The following is a 24,681-nucleotide window of genomic DNA, read 5'->3' as shown; positions in this document are numbered from 1 at the left end:
TATCAGTAATGGAGGCGTTCAACCTGTCCATGAGCCAGGACAGACACAGCGGCCTGTCACTGAACAAGCTTCTCTGTCTGGCTACGGTGTCGTATAGAGGGTGGTGGACATTGTTCATGATGAACCTGAGTTTGTTCAAGGTCCTTGCCTTTGCCACCAATATCAGGGGGTCCAGCTCTGCTCTAATTTACTTAATGTTGGTTGAAACCCATGCTTGAAGACATACTGCTTTGAATAATGATAAGGTTCTCAATTATTTAGTTAAAAATGGTTCATTTTGGTTTTGATTGTTCTGTTGGCTGCAAATTTGCTCTAAATGATAAAAAAACAGTCGCTATTTAACAAAAATGTATTAGATTATGCACACCGTTTACCTTCTATATCTATTTTCTTTCTGTTCTGCTTTCATTTTGAAGTCCACATCCCCTGAGTTCCGGTGTGATGCTGTCTAACCTCTGCTGATTTGACGCACTCCGCTGAGCCCAGGCTCACACCACTCTTTCATTCCCACTTTCAGGAGCTCGGCACCGCCCTCTAGAGGAGAAACAGCGTCTGCAGCGAGCCGGTCAAACACCTCCAGCTGTGAGGGGAAAAAACAGAAAAGGGAAGGACACTTTTAGGTTCGTCACGACAAAAATCACCAGCACATTATATAAATGTGAATCCCTGATTATATAAACATATATGCATTTTATGTGTTTAAAGATTATGGGTAATATACATATATACATGCAAGTGGAAAACTGTCAGAACAATGGAAGTATAATTTAATTAAATAAAAGAAACTGAAATATATTCAAATTTATTCTTGATTGTGTGTGTGTGTGTACATACATATTATTATTATTATTATTATTATTATTATAGAAAATGAATATAAGCGCATGTTGACTTTTTTACTATTCCACAAGTATACGTGAGTCATTATTTTCATATCAAACTACCTGTTAGATTTCTTTTTTAAAAGAAAGAAAGAAACTAAAATATAAGAAATATACAATATATATACAATATATATATATATAAGTCTTTAAAGGTTTTAAATAGCAAACAGAAAAGCGTCGTAATATTATGCAAAGACATTGGTCGTGTGTTAATGTAAAGTAGAGTGGCTTTAAGGTGGATAAATTTCCTGCTAGGGGGAAGTGTATCATATGGGTTGTGTCCAGGTTTGGTTACTCTTTTGTTTGTTAGTTTAGCTAAAAGGTTGTTGCATTAGATTTCATTTCATTAGAAGTAAATCACTTGCTTCAAATAAAGCTGTAGCTGATTAAGTTGTGTGTTGAATTAAATGAAAAAGTAAGGACTTTGCAATGTTTCTGCATCTTTTTCAATTCTCTTTTAAAACCTAAATTATGTAAATCCAGTCTTTAAATACAACTATAAAATCCATCAGAAACCACATACAAAGGTGTGAAAAAGAGTCGGCCCCCTACCTGATTTCTTTTTTTTTTTTCATGTTTTTCACACTTAAACATTTCAGATCATCAAACAAAGTTAAATATAAGACAAAGATAACACAAGTAAACACAAAATGCAGTTTTAAAATGAAGGTTTTTATTTATTTGATCTAAGGGGAAAGAAGTCCATACCTACATGGCCCTGTATAAAAAAGTGTTTGCCCCTCCTGTTAAAACATAACTTAACTGTGGTTTATCACACCTGAGTACAATTTCTCTAGCCACGCCCAGGCCTGATTAATGCCACAACTGTTCTCTATAAATAAATCATTTAGATAGGACCTGCCTGACAAAGTGAAGTAGACAAAAAGCTAGACATCATTCTGACATCCAAGGAAATTTGTGAATAAATGACAAAGAAAGTAACTGAGATCTTCTAAAGCTTTGAGACTACAGTGAGAGCCCAAGAGATTAGCAACGACTCAACCAAGAGGTCACAGAAGACCCCACAACAATATCCAAAGAACTACGGGATACACTTGCCTCAGTTATGGTCAGTGTTCGTGACTCCACCATAAGAAAGAGACTGGGCTAAAATGGCCTGTATGGTAGAGTTCCAAGACCAAAACCACGGCTGAGCAAAAAGAACATAAAGGCTAGTCTCAGTTTAGCCAAAAAACATCTTGATGATCCCCAAGACTTTTGGGAAAATACTCTGTGGACTGATGAGACAAAAGGAAGGTGGAAGGTGTGTGTCCCGTTACATCGGGTGTAAAAGTAACAACGCATTTCAGAAAAAAAGAACAAAAGAAAAAGAGAGAACTGGTTGGGAGCTGTTTTGCTGCTTCAGGACCTGGAAGACTTGCTGTGATGAATGGAACCATGGATTCTGCTGTCTACCAAAAAATGCTGAAGGAGAACATCCGGCCATCTGTTCATGACCTCAAGCTGAAGAGAACTTGGGTTCTGCAGCAGGAAAATGATCCCAAATGCACCAGCAAGTTCACCTCTGGATGGATGGAGACAATCTAAATGAAGACTTTGGAGTGGCCTAGTCAAAGTCTTGACCTGAGTCCGGGATTTTGGATGTGAAAGGGGTATGTTGTGGCACGACTTTAAAAATGTGGTTAATTCTGGAAAACCCTCCAAGTTATCACGAATGTTTGATAGCAGTTGTTGCTGCTCAGTGCGGCCCAAACAGCTGTTGGGTTCAGGGGCAATCACTTTTTTTACACAGGGCCATGTAGGTTTGGATTTTGTTTTTCTTTAATAACTGAAACTTTCATTTAAAAACTGTATTTCATGTTTAGTTGTGTTATCTTTGACTAATATTTAAATTAGTTTCATCGTCTGAAACACTTAAGTGTCACAAACATGCAAAACAAACGAGTAATCAAAAAGGGGGTCTGGTTTATATAAACAAAGTTATAGCCAGTGTCTAAACTAAACTGGACATGATATAAAATCATGTGTACAAAGCCTGACAGGCAATAAAACTCTGAGCACTATACAAACAAAAATGATCAACTCCACAAAGTTGTGCCTGTGTGTCTTTTAAAATGTGTCTAAGTCCTAGAGTCTGTTTACTTTAAGCTCAGAGATTCATCTTTTAGAGGACAACTCTAAATTCTCTCAAAAGTGTTCACACCATATACAGGATGCAGCTTACACCATAAAGAAATTACCTTTGTTATACCCAACCTGTGGTTTTATTTAGGCAAAGGCTCTATATTATTGCAGTCATTTTTGTGTGTCAACCACGGGCGAATTTTGTTTTTTAAACGTTTGCAAAACGCAGAAACCAGGAATTTCCATAAGAAGTTAATATATAACGCATCGCTGTTCATTCATTCATTAACTAAATATATGACCAGCCAGCAGAGAGCCCAGAGGTAAAATAGAAGATCGCTTGGGAAAACTGCCCACTACACTTACAGCTAAATAAATAAAAAGGTGCTTGAAGAGGTCAGCAACAAAGTGTGTTGTAGAATGGAGTTGATCTGGAAAGTTAAGACGAATAATGCTCCAACTTTCACATAACTGGACGATGGTCAAATATGTTTCATGTGGCTGTTTCTTTTTGTCCTCGACTGTGATGTACGTGTCTGATACTGAGATTGTGGAGGTGTGGACAATGGCTGCTTTCCAGGATACAGTTAACCCTAATCTCGGAATCTCAAGGTTTCTGTCTCCATTGTTTAGCAAGAACGAGAGTAGGTCAAAAGTCTGAGGCTTCAACAGAGGGGCAGGTGAGAGAAGGCAACCATCACATTCATTCACTCATCGTAATCACTGGGTGATTCAGGATAGCCATCAATGAGCCGGGACAATCAGTAGAAAAGCTAGAGGACTTGACAGAAACGAGGCCTACCACAGGAACATGAAATGATGAATTATTGTGCATGCATAAAAGAAAGTGCAAAGTAAACTGGGGTATCAGGCTGTGAGGACAGTTAAGCTGATTTAAATCCTCTCCCAAACCTGTTGCACAACAAAATTCTGGCAAGACATGTAAAATGACAGCGGCCGTGGAAGTGCTGGAGAGGCGGCCTGGGAAATGAACAGAAGGCCTGGATCATTTGTAGGTCAGCCCAGTAGCCCAGATGTTGGAGCAACAGGTGGCGTTACAAGAGGGCAACGCAAATGCAGACCTCTGAATCCTCGCGCGTAGAGATATCAACCAGCTAGCTAACAGCAAAAAATAAATAAATAAATAAACATATTAATGCAACATCGCACAGTCTTTGTTTTAAGATAGTATCTTCTAAATTAACTGGGGAAAAAAAGATTATTTTTTTTTTTTTTTACATATTACGGCCTTAAAAGATGGCATGCTAATGTGTTAGCACAAAAATGGTAAATATAGCCAATGGACAGCAACTCACTTTCCTTTTAACTCTTTAGTTTCCAAGAAACTCGAGCAATATATATCTAGCTCAGTGTTTGACAGTCAGAATCAGATAGGTAGTTGTAAACCCTCTGCCTGCAGTTTGCACCTATTTAGCCTGCATTAGCTTGTTTGCTAATGGCATGTTGCTGCAGAAAATGAGATGGGAAAGAAACTCAATGACATCCATTGTGGGCAATGAAAGCAAAACTGAAATCTTTGGAGTTTAATCTTGAGTCGATAATTACAAAAGAATTACTTGTAACTTTCAGTTAAAACTAATGATAAGAAGTACAATGCAAAGACTTCTATATTGCATAACGGCAACATTTATAACAAAGTAAACTACAATAAATAGTCTGTCCATTGCTGTCAGAAATTCTAACATGTTAAAGGATTAATAATTATAATCCATCCATATGTAATGGGGCATTTTGTGATACAAGACTATTTTTACTCTTGGTACTTTAAGTCCCAGTATATTTTGACCCCCTACTCTCTTGAAAGAGCAACAGGACATCTGGACCAAAACCCACCAACAAACTGCTTATCAGTACTTACAAGTGCAGATTTGATGGATTAACATTTAATGCTACAATGAATAGACAAACATTTTATTTTAGTTGACGGGTTTTATTCAAACATCTCATCTTAAAATGTAGTTACAATTTTACTCTTAGATTTACGCTATTCTTCTCTCAATTGTTGTGTTATTGTAAAGTGTCAGAAGCAGACCAAGAGCTAGTCAAATTATGCACAAGTTTATAAATTGTTACACCATAAAAAATACCTGCAGCTGTGTTGATGTCCAGTAGGCCACTGGAGGAGATTTTCACAACATGGCAACCCATAAGCTTTTCTTACTAATGGCTAATGAATCCATAATCTACTTTATCAGTAAATGGTTTATAAACTGAGCACTAGTTCATTGTTTGTATTTTAGGAGAGTATTTGCTACTTGCAGCCATCGAAAACTGAAACTAAAATTTTAGAAGATACAGGAAATGTTGGAAAAAACCCTTCAACACGCTCCTAAATTGAAGCGCCCCTCTTTGAATGCTCCACGTTTATTTGACTGCGGATTCAAGTATTTGAATCCTGCTTTAACAAACAATTTTTTTTTTTTTTTGCACAGAGGCCCGCAGACACATTTATTTGCACGAAGCAACGCGTGTTTCAAAAAGAAAAATATGGAAGTTGTGAGCCCGTGAGCCGATGTTGATTGATTTTTAGGTCCGATAAGTGATGCTCGACACCCCCGGCAGAACCGCACACTTAGTACGGACCTGGACGGTGACGCTTCGGCGTTATCGGGTTGTTTCGGCTCCGGTGTTTTTTTTCCCCTTCTCGCTTTAGCTTTTCCATTCCGATATATTTGTTTTTATCCGGCAGTATGGGCTAATTTTTTTTTCTGTTAGCGGAGTTTACATATTAATGTCTTTTTTTCCCTCCTCCTCCTCCTCCTCCTCCTCATGCCTCCTCCTCCTCCTCCTCGGTGTCTTCACGGCACATAGATGTACTCGGTGCCTCTTGTTTCCTCCACTAACCCATGTCTGCTCGCATCCCGCCTCCCTGCGCTCTCAATAGATGGTGCAAGTCAAAATGTCCAAATCGCCCGTAGACCCCCTGTCTGCTGTGGAAACCGGCTCCCAGTCGCACTATTTCCAGGTAAACCTCGCCGAGTAAAAGTGGAGGAAAATGGTGAGCTAACCTCTCGGTCAGATGCTACTTGTTGTTCCATCTGAGTCGTCGCGTTTTGCTTTTTTTTTTTTTTTTTTTTTTGGCAGCGAGCTACTTTTTATTTATTTATTTATATCAACCTCCGCCTTCACTGAAACTGCAGATTGACGCTTGAGCTGTGTGTGTGTGTGTTATTAAATCCTTTAGTAACACACACACAAACAGGTTGCTCAGATCTTGGTACATTCGCAGTCGCAGATCAGGCCTTTGTGTCTTATTATTTATTTCTTTCAGTGCGCTTTCCTGTTGCGAGTCATCTGCGCGGATGGAAAAATTAAGAACAGCACACACGCCGGTGTCGACATGGCACTTGTATGCAGGTTTTTAATGGTGCAAATCTGCAGACCTTGACTCTGACTCACCTGTAGCCTCAATAAGAAACGCTTTGTCCTCAGTGCACTGTGTTGTAGGGGGCCTTCTGCATTATACTCAACACATAATGTGCAGCTAGGTGGATGCTGCCATGAAATGTTTTCTGCTTTTGGCAAAGTTACAGCTGACTTGATGTGCTGCCTTGGTGCACATCAGCTCTTTTGCATCTAATTTCATTAAATGTAGGCGTGTGGTTTGTCAAAATCACAAAGACAACCCCTAGAAAATAGCATTGTTCTATCTATCTATCTATATATCTATCTATCTGTCTCCATCAATTCCTCTTTATTTTTGTATTCACCAGTGTGTCTCTCTTTCCTCCCCACAGCTCCCCAGGAAGTTGCCTAAACGCAAGAGCCGCTTCAAACGCTCGGATGGCAGCACGTCTTCTGACACAACATCCAGCTTCATCAAACGCCAGGTAAAAGCTATATTTATACACGGCTTGTTCAAGTGCATTGCAGCCGCTGGCTCATTATCACACAGTGTTTGCAAGTGGGAGGGAATAATTGAAGCCTCTGTGGAAAATGTAGGTCTGAAGTCTGAGTGTATATGTATATATATATATATGTGTGTTTTTTTTTTTTTTTCATCAGAACACATGCGTCTTTGCCACTTATAAGTTTTTCAAGCCTAAGCTACGGAATCATGGATGCATTTCTAGTTGTGTTTATTCTCTTCAATTCATGAGAGTTTCTAATCTGCATCCTCTCCCACAGAGCTGTTGTCTCAGCTGCAGAGGTTTTTCTGCCCAATAGAGGGCAGCAAAATGCTGGAAGGAGCAAATGTGTTACACCAAAATCCCAACACAGCCCAGTTTTTTAATTAATGTTTTCAGGTCAAGCATGTGCTGGAGTCTCAGATGGAGATTTGTTGTTTTTACAGACGAACTGTGGCTGGAAAAAAAAAAAAAGCAAACAGGATTGTCATCCTGCTATTACTGAGTGGTTGCTGGGAGTATATGTATATATACACATATATATGTATATACATACACAAACCATATGGTGTAGATCAGCTATTTTGTTGGAATATAATGCAAAGAGATGTAATTTACCTCTGTGTGTTTTTACTAAAGATGCATTAGCTTCAGTGCAGCACAGAGGAGATCTTGGTCCCCGTAGAAATCAGGTTGTGAGGAGTCAGGATGCTTCACCTGGCTACAGATGGACTGCGCTTACGCAGCTCATCCCAAACAGCTGGATCCATAAGGTTCGTTCATAGGCCTCAGGGCATCAAAGAGGGCAAGTCAGGTGTTGCCAATTATTTCCATACCCCGTGTATAACGGAGGCTGTTGTCTAAATGTTGGAAACCACGGGGTTTTATCTGTTCCTGAAAACGTCTGTGGAGTATTTCTCCAGCACCTTATGAGATGTGATTAATGGAATGATTAAAATAGAGCTCTAATGGATCTGAACTGAGACAAATCATCTTTAAAGAAAAATACGGGCTCACTTCTCAGATGTGAAGAAGATTTAATGTCAGGCAGCGGTAGAATCAGTCCTCGGATCGTTTACTCAGGTTTAAGTAAAAATGACACATTTTATATTTTCTGATTGTGTCCTGATCTTAATTGGGAAAACTAGTGCTGCTAGAAAGTAGCAGATGGAAACAGTACTAGTTTGAGGCTGATCAGATCAGTTGTGTCTCAGAAAATACCTTTTTTATAACATAATTATTTTAATGACGCTGCAGCAACAGCTTATTAACTATAACATCACTCATGCTCCTCACTGTGCTGGTCAGCAGCTGCTTATGGAGGCTGACAGTAGCTGATGTAGTGACACAGATGGATATGTTGCTGCGGTGCCGCTACACTAATACACCTGTTACATTTAATTTCTGCTTTTACCGTTATAGCTTATCTATGTAAGTGGGTGGGGGGTGGATTTATACTCAAGGGGGTTGCCTAGTATAAATCCACATATTTTTAAACAATATTTGCTAAATCCCAACTTTGGAAAGTCATTTTGTCGCCAGTGATAATGCACCGCATTCAGCTTCTGGTTCCTTGGTTATTAAACTGGAAACACAAACAAACGGAGGAATTTAAATATAAAACCATTAGTTGCTTCATCGATTACTCGTTTGATTTGTTTCAGCGTCTTTCTGAGTTCTTGTGTAAGCTGACAGTGAACTGAATGTCTTTAGGTTCTGCAGCAACTGAAGACGTCAGTTTAAGCTTCCGGAACAGCTGACAGAAATATTCTGACATTTAATAGACGATAAATGATTATGGGTCAAGTAACTGTCAGACAGTTGAGGGAAAACAGCGAACATAATTGCCTTGATTTGTTTTATATGACTAAAACCGTATTTTATTTACTGTTATGTGGCGCAAACAGGGACCGTTTTGTCTTATTTCGGAAGCAGGAACCAGTATGAATATTCAGCTAAGCAGCTGAAACACTTCATTAACGGGTTCATTATAAAGCTGCACATTAAAATTCACTTACAAGGTCCTAAGGACTAGAGGCGCGCCGTTCTTTCCTTCGCAGAATTCGCGGTCTGAAAACCTGAGGTCCCAAAAAAAAATACATAGATTTCATGCATTAGCGTGAAGGAATGTGCAGCGGTGTAACTAAGAGGTGTTAGTGAGATGAGGGAGGAAAAAAAGGGCTGACCAGACATCTTCTTCAGGAGGGGACATTAGTTATCCTGGTCGAGGGGTAAGGGGGTGGGGGGGGGGTCTTAATGACAATCTCTAGATTCCCTGAGAATATTACACGGCTTTAAAATATTCATGATGCTCATTTTGAAGGCCTCGGGCGATATGATGTGTGGGTTCAGTGTTCACACGAGCACCTTTGGTTTCTTTTCAATCATTACCTTCTCTCCGCACGCACAACAGGGCCCCCACCCCCACCCCCTACACCCGCCCGCCTCCTCCTCCTCCTCCTCCTCCTCCTGCTCCCACTGGTGTTATGACAAAGTGTTTTATGCAGAAGGAGTAAATTTCACAAACGGAGCAGATAGTTTCTTGCCTGTGATAGGGGTGGGGTGTCTATGGAGGAGCAGTGGAGTATGACTCATTTCTGCAGCAGGATACAATAAGCACTATGGATGTATGTGTTGTATGTAGGACATGAGGCTTCGAAACAGGAGGACAAACCTTGAGGGAGTGCGTGACAATAACATCAGTTTCTTCTTCTCTGCCTGTGCACGCTGAATCGGACTTAAATGGATTGTGAAGGAATGTGATGTAAATTTAAAGAGGTGTTTTTTTTTGTTTTTTTTTTTCCATCAAGTGACGCAAAAGCTCGGTTGTTGTGTTGTGATGTGATGAGGTGGGGTAAGAATAGAAAAGAAGGTGTTGCCGGTGTCTGCTCCAGTGCAGGTTGTCCCTGGTTAGGGGACGGGACACAGTGCAGTCTGTCTGCGTACAGCATGTAGTGTATAGGGAGGGAGGGACCGGCAGCAGCACCACATTAACTGAGTAAGTACAAAAGACTCCGACACAGTCAGGTTCTTCTTCTCCTCCTCCCGTCTTTCCTCCGTATCGTAGCCTCACCCCTCTCTCTTTCTCTCTCTCTCTACGTTCGCCTTTGTCGTCCTTCTCCGCCTTCGCCTCCCATCTCCACCTTTGTTCCACTCATTCCTTCACCTGTTCTACTTTCTGATTGCCGCCAGCTGCCCCGGCCGCTCCTCACCGCTCACCGCGGAGTGATTGATCGGTTCGACGTACAGTACGCCTGATCTTGACTTTGATATTGATGTAACCCCAGAGTGATTTATTGCGTTGTGTTTCCGAGCGCGCCGTGCATGTGTAACTTGCTGACATTGAATTACGACCGCACAGTTAATTGAACACTTTTTGAAATTGGATATTTGGCTGCTGGATTTCCAAATTGCTTGAGTTTGCAGTTTTTCTGTTTTTTTTATTTATTTTTTGCTGTGAGGGAAATGTGTTTCAACCTCCTGAATAATATAATCTCCTGTTGGTGCGAAATCTGTTTCCTGAAAATAAAGCCGGATTCTTGTATGAGCGCGCTCTCCCTGCATTTTATTTTACGTACACCCAGAAGCTCGTTGTGTATTTTTGCAGTTTTAATGAATTTATTAGAAATCTCGTAACCAGGTAGTTGTACTTTTGAGTTGCGGCTTCCCTGTTGTCCAGGTGCTGTTTGTGTTTGGACGTCCTAGCAGCGTGACTCTGGGGATGGACCCCAGTCTCTTGATTTCTCTGTGGATTGTGATGAAATTTTGCACAGACCTTCATGAGTTTTATTAACTCCTGATCCTGTAATGTCGTGCCGTCATGAGATCAAACTCTCAGCTGGTCCGATAGCCCAAAGCCCGTACGCATTCATCTCAGACGACTGCTGCGTTTAAAAGGGTCAGTGCGCTTCAACGGAAACCTTTGCACGACTACAGACAAATGCAATTAATGCCTCAGAGGTGAGATTGTGTGGAAGATCGGACGTTGAATTAATAACGATAATTAACAGAGGCGTTCAGATCAGCACAAACACCGTTAGGCTTTTACAGAAACGCTCACATGGCTGTGGACTCTCGGTTAATTTTTTTTTCATTGGACCATTTGAAAGTGAGTCAGAAGCAAACACCTGCAGTCGACATGAGGTAACACACAGGTAACCGACACAGGATGTTTATGTTTGAATACTGACGCACAGATAGAAAAAAAAGAAAGAAAAATTGTGTTTTCTAATATTCAGTCAGTAATTTGGTTATGTGAATATATTATAACTTAACTCAGGGGTCTTCAACGTCTTTCAGGCCAAGGACCCCCAGACTGAAAGAGAGATTAAGTAGGGACCCGCTATCTATTATAGGTGTTCTATATTAAACTCAACCTAGTGCTATCTATAAATATACATTATTATTATCATAATTTTGCATTAAGCTATCCCTGATCCCTTTACGAAAATGTTTGATTCATGTCAATGTGTGTTTAAAGAAAACTTAAATTTCGGAGGGAAAATTTAAAAACAAAAAATATATATAAAAAATGTCTAATCAACCAAAGCACCTCCGCACTACCTCTGTGGAGCTCCTGGGGGTCGCGGAGCCCCTGTTGAAGACCCTGTGACTTAACTTGATTTTTTCTGGCCTGCAACTTTGCTCTCATGGCGTCTGGCTAATGTCTAATTAACCGAGCTGAGTGTGTGTCACCGTCCCACACACACCGGGTCAGCGACTATCTGGTGAACGTCGAGGAACAATTAGCTGCTCGAGAGAGGGAGAGTTTTCCCTCAAGAGCAAGTCACAAAGCAGAGTCTGTACTGGACGTCTTGACTGTGATTAAGCGAGTGAAAATGTGCTTTATAAGGTGATAGGGCGTCTTTTTTTATTATTACACTAAGGTCTTTGATCATACACTGTTTCTTAATCTACAGTTTAGCAGAACTAGTGGGGAAAGTTACATTTTTATCTTAAGAATTAAGGCACTAATCAAATTAGTGTAGAAGTCCTCCGTTGTTCGGTCCCTAGACTGGAGGATGACTTGGCCCCTCTGAGGACTCGACTAGCTGGATGACACACTTCCCCGATGGCCCCTCCCCGTGGAGTTGAGGCCATCAGTGTTGCAGTGTGTGAAGAATAATCACAGAAGCAGAGTGGGAAGGAGCAGAGTTAAATTTAGCCCACAGACGGGGACATTAGCTGTTTTCACAAAAAAAAACAAAAAAAAACAAGACAGCCTCAGAAGAGACGATAAAGATGTGCTCAGACTGTTACGCTCTGCATTGCAGCTTGGTTTCACCTAGATAACATCACGTCGGTGGTGATGCTGTTTTTATTTTGGAGCATTTAACAGGTGGCCGGGTCAGAGCGCGTACGGGAGAGGCTTTTTCAGCGTCGCGTCCAAGACATTAATAATGAATAGCAGTCGCTCTCCGTGTTGTAACATCATTAAACAGCGCTCTGACATAACGCCCCCCCCCCCCTGCGCCCACTACCACATTTATTCCGCTTTTTTATGTCGGCGCGCGTTTTCCGAGCGTTCCCGGCGAAGACGGGGAAACCGGTCACAGTGAGAAAAATTCAAATTCATGTCTGTGTCAGGCTGTAGCGCCGTCCTCCTAATCAGCCAGGTATGCAACTCTCTCTGGTATCTGTGTGTCTCGTGTGGTCGGGGGGGTCTTTTTCCCCTCACCCCCCTCCCCATGTGTGTCCCCCCCATCTTCTCTTCTATCTGCGATAAGGACAGATATCTAGGTCTCACTCGTAGCATTTTACTCCGTTCTAATCTCATCTTCCTGCAGAGAGATAGCCGCCGCTTTATCGCCATATAAGCCCCTTTCATCTCACCCACCGTCCGTCAGTCACTCGTAAACATCCCTCTACTTTCACTGTCTCTTGTCCACAATGTTCACCCCCATTATTTCTCTCTCTCTCTCTCTCCCTCTCTCTCTCGGTCTATTTCTACCCGTTCTTCCTCTCCCTCCTCTTCTCTGTCGGTGCTGCTCTGGCTCTGGTGCAGTGTTGCCTTGCAGAGCTTGTGAGTGCTAGAAATCAGATCTAGTTATCTAACATAGACACCACACCAAGAAAAAAAAAGAAAGAAAGAAAGAAAGGAGGGGAGGTGTTTGCTTGCAGTGGTACTGTAAAATAATCATTTATTTGGGATTACATGCATGCGATCTGAGGTGCAGAGAAAGCAAAGGTGCTGGTTATGTCTGGGCACTTTTTTTTTTTCTTTTTTTTATGTGTGTGTTTTGCGCCTGAACTTCCTTTTGTTGTGCTGTTGCTAATTGGTCCTCCAGAGGATCCGTTTGTATATTCTGGCAAGATGGATGACCGGGACTGAGTTGCTGCACTCTGGAGGAGAGGGAAACTGTAAAGTGAAAACTGTATTAGGTTTTTGTTTTTGTTAACATTTTTTCTATAATAACAAGAATGCAGCTGAACGCTTTTAGCATGCACGTACCTGTGAGAGTATTTTTTTCCACCCTGCCTTATTCTCTTTGATTATGTCATTCTTCTTTCCCGTTCCGCTTTGTCTCGTCTGACTTGGTTTTGTTTTTGCTGCGGCAGTCCTCTCCACTGACAGATTCAGGACTGAGTTCCTTTCGTAGAAAATAAGTGGCGGCTCCAGGAGAACTCGCGCGCGTTCCGACGCGGCATCTAAACCGAACTAATTCACACCGTTTTCCTGGTGGTTTCTGCATGCTCGTCGCTCTGCAACAGGATTATTTCAACCGTGCACCACATAATCGATTCAACTTTTTATTTTCTTGAGATTCCGTGGCGTCGTTTTGAAACTTATACATTTTTTTCACCCTCATAAAAGACACAACAAAGGAGGAAAACTTGATTTTCCAACACTGGCACCATGTGAAGAAAAGCAGCTCCTAATTATTCTTTTGTTGTGTGAGTAATTGGTTAAGTCAGTTCAACTCTACAGGATATAACAGTAACATTAAAGAAATGAATTACGGATTAGAGGTTGTAAATTAAAAAAAAAAAAAAAGCACCTATGGAGATATTTTCACCATTTAACTTTGTGTAAAACACCTCTTTGTTTGCTTTATGTGTTGCTTTCAGCGTGCTAGCCATCCCCGGGATGTGTCCTTAAACCGCTTACAATGAAAAATGATAACCAGCACATATTTTGCTAATGAGGAGATGTCCTTGGAGAATAAACAGGGGAATAAAGGATGTATATGCGCTGCACTGTGGGGGATGATGGAATGGATTGGGGCCAAGCAGGAGAGAAGAGGAAGCAGTTGCCTCCTTTGTGCTATATTTGGTCTATCAGAAGATGGCTGGTGTGGGAGAGCAACGCATTGTGTTGTGAATCCACAGGCTCACACATGAATGTGCTCATGAATACAGACACACATTTGCATGCACACCTGCACACAAACGGCACAGAAACAGGAAATCGGATGAAAGCGGACACACGAACAGAAACAGCAGGCCTGTGTTCTAACCTCGACACAACGAGGGCGATCTTCGTGTGAGCGGTGACACCGTCGATGACTTCAGCCCAGATATTAATGCCCCTCTCTCCTGACAGGGGTCAGCTGATTCGTACACCAGTAGACCGTCGGATTCAGACCTGTCAGCAGAGGAGGACCGCGAGGCGTATCGGCGTGAAGCCGAGCGCCAGGCACAACAGCAGCTCGACAGAGCTAAGGTACAAAACACAGTGAGAGTGTTTTATAAGATAAAAACTTACCAAGTATTGTTCTCTACTTCTCCAAACTAATGTCGTAAAGACGAATATGGGCCGTAGGTGTAGACTCCATGAGAGTGGGTGACGAAATCTGACCATCGTCTGTTCAAATGAAGGTTATTATATGAACAGTTTTCTATAAACTTGTTGAGTTGTCGTTGTTTGTATCTGACATAGTTTCAGGTCTGAGCTGACCCAGCAAGAGACTTTTCCCTGAAAGTAAACACCACAAGCCTTTGAGTTTATGCGACGTATATCTGACGTTAGCAGATCACCGGTAAATTGTCTGGAGTGTACTCTGAGCTTCATGATGAGGACGGATCACTTAAGACACAGATCTGCTCACAGATGGCGAGACACCTTCCCACATGTCTCTTGCTAGCTTTGTACCGTGTTTGCGGGCGGGAATTTCACTTTTATAAAACCTTTATAAATGTTGCTTTTCTTCTCTTTAGAATGTAATAAATAGTTGTGTTTGTTAATTTAAATATTAAACTATATATATATATATATATATATATATACTACATCCAAACCTGTAGTCCACAATCAGCGTTTCTAGCGTCACTGATGAGGGTCCTTGTTGTTTTTGTGTGTTGCTGCCACAGTCCAAACCTGTAGCCTTTGCAGTAAAGACAAATGTGAGTTACTGTGGAGCTCTGGATGAGGACTGTCCTGTCCAAGGAGCTGCAGTCAATTTCGATGCCAAAGACTTCCTGCACATCAAAGAAGTGAGTGATTACGTGTCCTTAAAGACGACCATCCCCTCCATGACATTAAAACAGATAACGTGAGACAGTGCCTGTTGTTGCTCTGAATTTAACAGAAGTACAATAATGACTGGTGGATCGGCCGGCTAGTGAAAGAGGGGGCGGACATCACCTTCATCCCCAGCCCTCTGCGACTGGAGGCAATGAGACTCAAACAGGAGCAGAAGCAGAGGTCGGTCCACGAGTTGAACTACACGAGTGTCACACCTCTTAGATGAGTCATCGGCCTAATGTAATTCAGCGTGTCCTTGTTGTTGCAGGAAAACAGGAGGTAACTCCTCAAGTTTAGGGGACATGGTGACTGGGGGCTGGAGGACCACGCCGCCATCTGCAGGTGAATGTAAGTACTACAAAGCTGCCTCTGCCCCTGGAATAGAAACCAGCTTCTGCTGCCTTCTGCCTTTCTCCTTTATTGATCGTCATTCTCTTGTTTCCACAAGCTAAACAGAAGCAAAAACAGGTAGGCTTTGAAACTTCACGACACAGAATCTGCTCATAATACATCCTGACTTTCAACATTAAGCCACGCTCAAGACAAGTCTTTTAAAAAAGAGAATGGAAGGTATAAGATGTCTGCAAACTACAAACTTAGAATAGGTGGGACAGCAGAGCCTGCATGTATGAGTTCATTCAATTTTTTAATATGTCATTGCATCGTCATTGTTTTGCATCTTATTCATGTTCCTTATCGTAGTCGCTCTACTGTTTATACAACCATCGTAGTTGTAGTTGTTTTCATTCGTCTCATTCAACCCTGTAAACCTCCGCTGTAAATAATTTATTGCCTCATATAGTCTATAGACTATTTCTGGATGCTCATTCGATTCCTTTAACTTATTTAACTTTTTCCTGCTGATCCGCACAGCGTGGAAGCTGCTGCAATCTCATTTCACTGCCGCTGCTGTACCTGTGAATATATCACGTGGCGTAAACCTTGAAGCCATTATTTTTGTTATTAATATTACTGCTGGCTGTAGTCGCTTGGAGCTGCCTCGACTTATATAAATGTTGCATTAATTATTTTCTATCGGCTAATCAGTTTCTTTTCTGCCATCTATCCAGTCTAGGTTAAGTTGACTAATTAACTCTGTTAGTAGGAATTATTTTAATATAGTAGCTGGAAAGTACTGACATTATTGAATGTCATTAAATTTGATTGAGAAGTAGAAGAAAATGTGGGCCTTTGTAGTCCCTCTGGATTGTTCTGTTATACTGTTGTAAATGAGGGAGAAAGGGTAATAATTCATTGTGTGTTTTTATTTTTGTCAGAACAAAAGCTTTACCCCTTTTCCCTTTTGTGCTTCATCCCTTTCCTTTTGTCCTCCCTTATTTCTGGCAGGAACATGTCCCTCCCTACGACGTGGTGCCCTCTATGAGGCCAGTGGTCCTCGTGGGACCATCGCTGAAGGGCTATGAGGTCAGATTCTCCCCATTTCCCCTCCGGCAGACAGAACGACTGCCTTACTCTGCACTATTTGCTCTGTTATAACTGTTCCCGTTCTGCTGCATCATCTGAATTTGTCCTTTGAATCAGATTCAGCTTTATTGGATAGTAGGTACGGGCAAAGTTTCTTCATTTAGAGTCATGTGTTTCTTTGCACATCTATATGTAGAATTGATTTTATAGAGGGTATGCACTGATGTCACTGCCGCCTGGGGCCACGCCCCCCTGAGGGGCTAAAACATGGTGAAATGTATCAGTAAATACATAGAGACGGGGGAAAATGTGGATTATCGGATCAAATTAAGGACAATTGGTCTCAACAATGATCCATATGAACAAATGTGGATTTGGAAAAGCGGATTAGCCTCAGTTTTAGTTTAAGGCCAATTCAGTTACGTTAAATGTAGCTAAATAAGAGATGCTAACGCTAAGAGCTTTACTGAGAAGTAAACGTGACTTGAACGTAACTTAAGAAGTAACTCATGCTATGATGTCATCAAAAACTACAGCATAAATTAATATTACCTGACACTAAATCTGAACCACAACAACAGGTTTCTGTGCCTTGATTCCAGTCGTTTCTTCGTAATGCAGAGATCCATTCAATAAATGTAAAAATATATCTGCTTTTCAAATCTGTTGGTACAGTCAATCGCACAACACCTCTTCACCTTTTTCTATATTTTACAATTTAGCCTATAATTCAAACTAATGTGACTAATCTCCACGCTCGACCGTCACTCTTACGCTCCGTAACCACGGCGACTTCAGCTTCCTGTGACGTCACGTTCATACCCTCTATACTCCTGATCTGCTCTGTGCTCATCTTGCTTCTGCCTGTTTTGATATACGCTGCTCTATTTCCAGAATTTAACCTCAGTTATGATATTGTGTGTTCATGTGCATATTTGTGGTCTTTTTTTAATGTCCCATCAGGTGACAGATATGATGCAGAAAGCTCTTTTTGACTTCCTGAAACACAGATTTGAGGGAAGGTCAGTAAAGTGGCGAGCTCACAGAACAAATTCCCTGGTTGTTGAAAGTAAGGCCTTTAATAAATCCTGTCAGGAAGTTTCGGTCACATTTTCCTCTTCTCTATCCTGACTTTGCAGAATCTCAATCACCCGTGTAACTGCCGACCTGTCCTTAGCCAAGAGATCTGTCCTCAACAAAAGACCCATAATGGAGAGATCCAACACTCGCTCCAGCCTCGGTAACTGTGCTGCCGTCAGCATCGAAACAGCTCTCGCGGCTCTCTGTCCTCCAGAACCACTACTAAAACGTGTCTTTTTCCGCACAGCCGAGGTTCAGAGTGAGATTGAGAGGATATTCGAGCTCGCCAAAACCCTGCAGCTGGTCGTCCTGGACGCTGACACCATCAACCATCCCGCGCAGCTCGCCAAAACCTCCCTCGCACCCATCGTCGTCTACGTCAAAGTTTCCTCACCAAAGGTACGGCTCGCTCGCACGGGCACCGGCGTCGGGCTGCCTCGCCTCGCTCCCCCCCGTGAACCAGTGATGACGCTGTGTTGTCCCTTGTCTCAGGTGCTCCAGAGGCTGGTCAAATCCAGAGGGAAGTCTCAGAGCAAGCACCTGAATGTACAGATGATGGCTGCAGACAAGCTCTCTCAGTGCCCCCCTGTGAGTCTTAAATGTACTGAATATAACTGTTATAAATAACATCTGTTTAAGGAAGTGACTTGACCCCTTTTGAAAGTGAAACTATTTCTATGTGACCATTTTGGAAATATTTACAGAATGTAATTTATATTTACAGATGATAGGTAATTCGACCTGCCAGTTAAATTTGTGGATATACACTAGAAACTAGAGATACTAGAAAGGTTTAGAAATTATCATTTAGTCTCTGTTGGGTTCTGTCTGTGTTTAAATATGAAAAAGATTATTATTTGGAGATGGAGATGTTTGAGGGCAACACACTAAATCTGGGACAAATCAAGGACCCCAAACTGATGGAGAGATTAAGTAAAGACCCCTACCTACTTATGGGTTCTATATCAAACTCAACCTAGCTATTTATTTACATTAATATCACAATTTTGCATTCAATATTAAGCTATTTTAGCTATTTATTTAGCTATCAAGCTATTTAAATAATACACAGGTTCAAATTGCAAATGTGCAACAGTAGGGTTCCTGTGCAGCTGCCATAAACATACATACTTTACCTTTAAACATAGCTAAATGTAGTAGGGACAGTGAATCAGTTTGTTAGCTTCTCTTCTGCAGCGTTCGCCTCGATTTCACCTGGGGACTGAATAGGCTCTCGGCCAATTGCCGGGAATGGAGACTCGTGATTGGATCAACGGCGGTAGGGGCGGGGCCTCCTGTGCACAGGAGGCTTAGAATGACAGGTCTAGTGTGGTGCTCTGTCTTAAACGGTGCGCTATTGAGACAGCTCCCGTATCGCTGAATGAGTGAACTGCTGACTAGTAGATAACCTAAAATATGTTGGATTCATGTTAATGTGCATTTAAACCAATTTAAATTTATTATATATATAATTTTATATATATATAAAAAAATGTCTGATCAACCAAAGATTTTGCAAGTTGGCCATGTCCATAGTTTGCAGAGAAAAACTGGCAGGTACCCAGTCACGTGCCACCAAACGCAGCGGTCTTGTGATCAAACTAATCCAGTGGGTATCGGCATCTCTGTGATTGGGTTCTGTTTGTATTTTAATTCTGCTTCGTCCTTGCTCAACAATTATTGAGACCGAGTTGGCGAGGTCGCCGCTGAACAGCATCAAAACCGTCAGTAGAGCAAAACCAGGGCGCGAATGCACGCGACACAGACGTAAAGGGGTCGTTTCTAAATCACATGAACGTCCCACTTGCAGGATATGTTTGATGTCATTTTGGATGAGAACCAGCTGGAGGACGCTTGTGAGCATTTGGCCGAATACCTGGAGGTCTACTGGCGCGCCACTCACCTCCCAGGAAACACCCCTCTGAATCCCCTACTGGAGCAGAGTCTGATGACCCCGCCTTCCGCCATCTCCAGCCTCCAGGTACGTTTGTCTTGACGTGTCTGGCAAAGCAGAAGAGCATGAATATTGGCTTTTGATACTGTTACATAAGTAGGAATCTTGTTGTATGTTGTCACAGTCTTTACCAGCTCTTCCCATCTCAGACTCTTGTCTTTTGATTTGTCTCCAGTTGTCTTGTCGTCCTCTCACTCATCCATGCTTAACATTTTTGCAGTTTTCTGAAACACAGGAATTAATTGAATGATCGCTTACACAAAGGGGTGAGTAATAGGGTTTATATGATAAGTATATATATATGTGTGTGTATATATATATATATATATATTTTGCACTCTCCCCTCTTACACATTCCCCGACACCCGATCACAAAGCAGCGGCTGAGACAGTGAATGAACAGCATTTTATTCATTCAGATCTCACCACAGAAACAATAAGTGGGTGTGTTTTGTTTTTCCTTTAGTGCATCCTGCCTCCTCTCCTTTATTTGATGGTCTCAGGTGAACTGCTTCTCCACAAGCTTTCTGGGCGAAAAACTCACAAATCAATCAGACTCCATCGTTAACACCATGAGGGATGTCTTATCAAAGTTGTACCATTGTTTTCTATCGTTGTTGTTGACCCCTTTCCAAGCATGCTCTGTGAATGTCGCCCCCGCTCACAGTACCGCACAACGCTAACTTGAATGAAGGCCCAAGCGACGCAGGCACCTGAGCTAAATGCACATCTACACAATGAGCTGAGGCCATAACGTCGACGCGGTCACATTCTTTGTCCGAGATCGAGCCGATGACCATCCATTCAACTGTTCCCGTGCATTTCTCTGTGTCTCGAGTGTAAATCCGTGTACACGCAGACAACACGAAGGACTTTGAAGAGACTTCGCCGATGCTTCTGCATGCCAATTATTAACTAACGCTATCAGCCCTTTTATTAATGTGCAACTCTATCATTTCTGTTATATCACGTTTACTACCTCTGCAGATATCAAACAAATGTGTTGCAACCACGTAACAGGTGGTCAGGAGAATAATCTGCAGTAGTTTCTCATTCAGTCCGGACTTAAACACCTGGACAGATCTTATACAGACCCGCGCTTATGATTAATTCTGAGGATGTTTAAAGATAAAAGTTTTTTATTGGCCATGTGAGCGCTGTCCTAAAGGATATTTACAGTTTATTTCAATCTAGTGTATTTGCCATTAATGTGACCGTTGTGTCTCTGCTGCCCACGCGACGTTTCCACTCTTCAGCTCTGTTGTAGAGATTCAGGCAAAAAAAAAGGGGTTTAACTTTAACATTTTACTAACTAACTAACTAACAGGCTTCACCTGCAGCAGAGATGTAGAGTGGAAACGTAACACGCGCACACAGAGCCACAGCAGTCTCATTAATGTGAGAAAAACCAGGTTAAATAATCTGGAATGATCCTTTTAGACGGATTTGAACACTTTCCTTCAGAGTCCTTCTCCGTGTAGTGTCTGCATTATCGTGTCTACTCTGTGTTTTCTGTCTGAGAAAAAGCTACCAGAAAGCTTGAAGCTCCTCTGAGACGCTGTCCCGGCTTCGGAGTTTCATTTTGACCCCCTGTCCTTCTCCTTTTCTGTCGTGACCACTCAAACAGAACAAGAACCAGCCGCAGCCTCACGAGGCGGTCGGCCTGGAGGGCGACGAGGAGGAGGAGGAGGAGGTTGGAGAGGAGGCCCACTCCCCCCTGGAGCAGGACAGTCTCATGCCATCGGACGAGGCCAGCGACTCCCTGTCTCGCGGCCGGAGGGGCAGCCCGTGCCACCGAGGGGGCGAGGAGGATGAAGAGGAGGAGGAGGAGGAGGAGGAAGAGGAGGAGGAAGAGGAAGACGATGAGTACGGCTCCCCCTGCCATAGCCGCACCTACAGGGACATGTACCCTCCCCATCGTGGGAACGCGGGCAGCGCCCACAGTGCCAACGGGCACGAGTCACAGGACAGGCTGCTCCAGCGCGAAGCTCAGCAAGGTCACAACCAGAGGAACAACAGGCAGCGCAGCCGCCCCTGGCCCCGAGACACCTACTGATACAAGGGGCACCCCCCCCCACCCCTCCCCCAGCCTCCAGACCACCATCAAGGTCCCCCCGAGCCCTCCGACTGTCCCCAAACAAACAATCCAGAGACAAAAATTAACAGGAAAAAAAAAACAAAAACATTCCCAAAATAAACTTCCAACTTTAGTCTCAATCAGAACCAGATGCCCAGTTTATCAACCATTGATCCAGTCACAATCTTCCACCCACCTCTCCAGGGTCTAGTCGTCCAGATCAAAGTCAACAGGGCTACTCTTCGACAGAAAGGTTTCAGGCTACCAGCTGTACGCAAACTCAAACTTTAGCTGCTTTGCCTAAGGTTTCTCTACGGTAGGATGTCTCAAATACTGGCCTTAAAATTCCTAAGACTTTTAATTATCTTTACGATTGCATGTATAATTATTTTAAGACTATTTGCACATTAACGTCAGAACAGGAAGCAAATGATCTTTGCGGATAAACTAATGTAGGAATGTCTACTGTTGAATCCATTTATGGGGAATAGCAATGCATTTGATTACAATGTATATACTGAATGGGCACATGATTTTGTTTCATTGCTACCTTATTTGTGTGTTTGATTTGTTTTATATATACATACATATATAAATATATATGTGTGTGTGTGTGTGGACTTGTTTGTTGCCATCCATGTGTCCATCCATGTGAACGGCATCGAGGAGACACATGCACGGCCTCCAAACGTCCACAAAGTCGGTCATCAGTAAGAAGCTGCAGTACGTCCTGGGCGTCACTCGTCTTTGCTGTTGCACAATCACTCTCCGGACACCTCTAAAAATCAGAGAATGTAAACACAACCGAGAAAAAAAGGGAAAGTTTCAGATCTTTTTAAGTGATTTGCCGACAACGCTTGTTTACATCGAGTCATTCGCCACACGTCAAGCACACGCTGCTCGGCCGCAGCAGCTCCTCTCTCGATCCCGGGCTTCACAGAATGTAAGCTTGCATGCCTTCTTTGCACCTCCGACTCAAACCCATCGCCCCGTGATTCGATTGTAGCACGTTATTGATTGTAGCATCCACACTTTCTACACTGATCCCCCCCCCCCCCGGGCTCTCTCCCCGTGTGTGTCAAACATTGCGTTTTGTACTGCAGCTGGTTTTTAATCAAGGCGGATCCTCAGGTCTAAGTCCGACATCGCGCTCACCTCCATGTGACGAATGCGTCGTGCCCCCGAAAGGACTCGTAGCAGCCGGGACGCGGTGTCAGTCTGTCCCTGCACCACTTTCCCGTCCAGGAGATGAGTTGATGCTGACGAGCGGCGCCCCCCTCCACTCTTACAAGGAGGGAGGGGGGCGTCGATGTAGTCAGGAAACACACCGGTTTACTGCTTCCACGCCTCACACGTATCTCTATCTAGTGTTCTGTATATTTTGAAGAGTTATTTAAAGAAAAAAAAAAGAAAATATCAGCATGATCGAGAGAAAAAAAGAAGAAAAAAATCTATGCAAGTGTTGCATGAAATCTGATTGTTTCTTTTTAAGTATTTTAGTAATGCATTGATTCTGACTCTCCTCGTCGTCTCGTAGTGATAGTCTTTGTCTTTGGGGCTACTCACTCCTCGCGCCACTAACACTAAAGAAAAATAATAATAATAATAAAAAAATGTTTATTTCTCCACACACTTTAACACCGAGGACATTCTTCCATAATATTAACCGCTGACGCACTTTTAAAAGCCACTCACCGGAAAACAATTAAGTAAATAAGAGCCCCAGATCAGGCCTGAGTGAATTATCGGAGCCCTGCATGTCTTAGTTTGACAATTAGCTACTTCCATCGTATTTTGGCAGAGTTTGTTTTCTCAAAGCGGACCAATTTAGCAACTGGTAAAAAAGCAGTTGAGGTTTTTTCAATTTATGAAGCACAATTTTTACAAGGGTTATAGTTTAGTTTCCTCTGTCTTATTCTGTATGCAATACGAAGCCTAACATTGAAAAAAAACAAGAAAAAAACAACAAAAAAACAACTTTAAACGCCTTAGACCATCTGGACTTCCTCTTTTTTGTGTGAGTAGAAAAAAAAATTGCACTACTACTTTGTTTTGGGGATGGTTGCTTTGTAATGCAATAACTGCACTAAATATAACCGTGTATCCACCAGACTACCACAGCGTGCTAGCGTGGCCCGACACGCCTCTTCCCTCTATTTAAACAAAAGAGACAGCAAATGTGTAAAAAGTGAGACATTTCCTGCCTGATGCTGTATAGAATGCTTTCTATTTGACAAATAGATTTACAATGCTAAGTAAAAAAAAAAGAAAAGAATATATGACTTCAAATAAATAAACATGACATTTTATGTACTTTTAATGGTTTCGGGTGGTTTCTGTGCTTCACTACGACACAACCAAAGCGACACCGTACCGGCCTGTGCAACACTGTGGTTTGGACTGATGTCTCCTGGATCAAGACGTTTGCCGTCACTACTTATTTCAAAGCTGCTGATTTAACTTGGGTGGTATGTGTTTAACCTATTACCTTCAGTTTTTCCAACACTTTTTGTCCTTGGTGTCAGTTATAAAAAATCCCAAGTTTATTTTGTGCACACACCTTACACAACTCTGGAGAAATATGCAGATCAACACAAAATCTCACTGATGGAATTGACTTTAAATCGGAAAGAGATTTGTTTCTATTGTCAAGAATGATAACCTATAGTTTGTGAGTCCATATCAAATAAGAAAAAGCCATTAAATACGAACCAAAAAAGAAAACGCTAATAATATATTTAGAGACTTTAAAGTCAAATTAACCTCAAAGATAACTAGAGGGTTAAGTAACGTCCATGTGAATGACAGGAGAAAAGAAAAGGTTTCCCCAGCGAAACACTGTG

At 42.2% G+C, this 24,681-nt stretch overlaps 1 protein-coding gene across 5 annotated transcripts; it reads left to right on the top strand.

Annotated features, from left to right (window-relative positions):
* Positions 1–5,448: 5,448 nt before the first annotated feature.
* On the top strand, positions 5,449–24,158 carry cacnb3a (calcium channel, voltage-dependent, beta 3a). 5 transcript variants are annotated; one of them, XM_047584761.1, is made up of 15 exons: positions 5,458–5,955; positions 6,728–6,820; positions 14,382–14,501; positions 15,149–15,271; positions 15,367–15,482; positions 15,571–15,650; positions 15,751–15,770; positions 16,650–16,727; positions 17,691–17,749; positions 17,867–17,967; positions 18,055–18,206; positions 18,300–18,395; positions 19,618–19,788; positions 19,982–20,027; positions 21,389–21,521. In XM_047584761.1, exons 1-14 carry the CDS (start codon positions 5,875–5,877, stop codon positions 20,009–20,011), a joined length of 1,320 nt encoding a protein of 439 aa, XP_047440717.1. In that variant the 5' UTR covers positions 5,458–5,874; the 3' UTR covers positions 20,012–20,027; positions 21,389–21,521. The 5 variants fall into 5 exon arrangements, with proteins under 5 accessions (XP_047440708.1, XP_047440717.1, XP_047440684.1 ...); XM_047584752.1 differs by having other exon boundaries at positions 5,449–5,955; positions 18,055–18,395; positions 21,389–21,529; XM_047584728.1 differs by lacking the exon at positions 19,982–20,027 and having other exon boundaries at positions 21,389–24,158.
* The last annotated feature ends 523 nt before the right edge of the window (positions 24,159–24,681 follow it).

Source organism: Mugil cephalus, chromosome 1 (genome assembly GCF_022458985.1).
Source record: "Mugil cephalus isolate CIBA_MC_2020 chromosome 1, CIBA_Mcephalus_1.1, whole genome shotgun sequence".
Classification (NCBI taxonomy): domain Eukaryota; kingdom Metazoa; phylum Chordata; class Actinopteri; order Mugiliformes; family Mugilidae; genus Mugil; species Mugil cephalus.
This window is presented reverse-complemented; position numbering and strand designations above follow the sequence as displayed.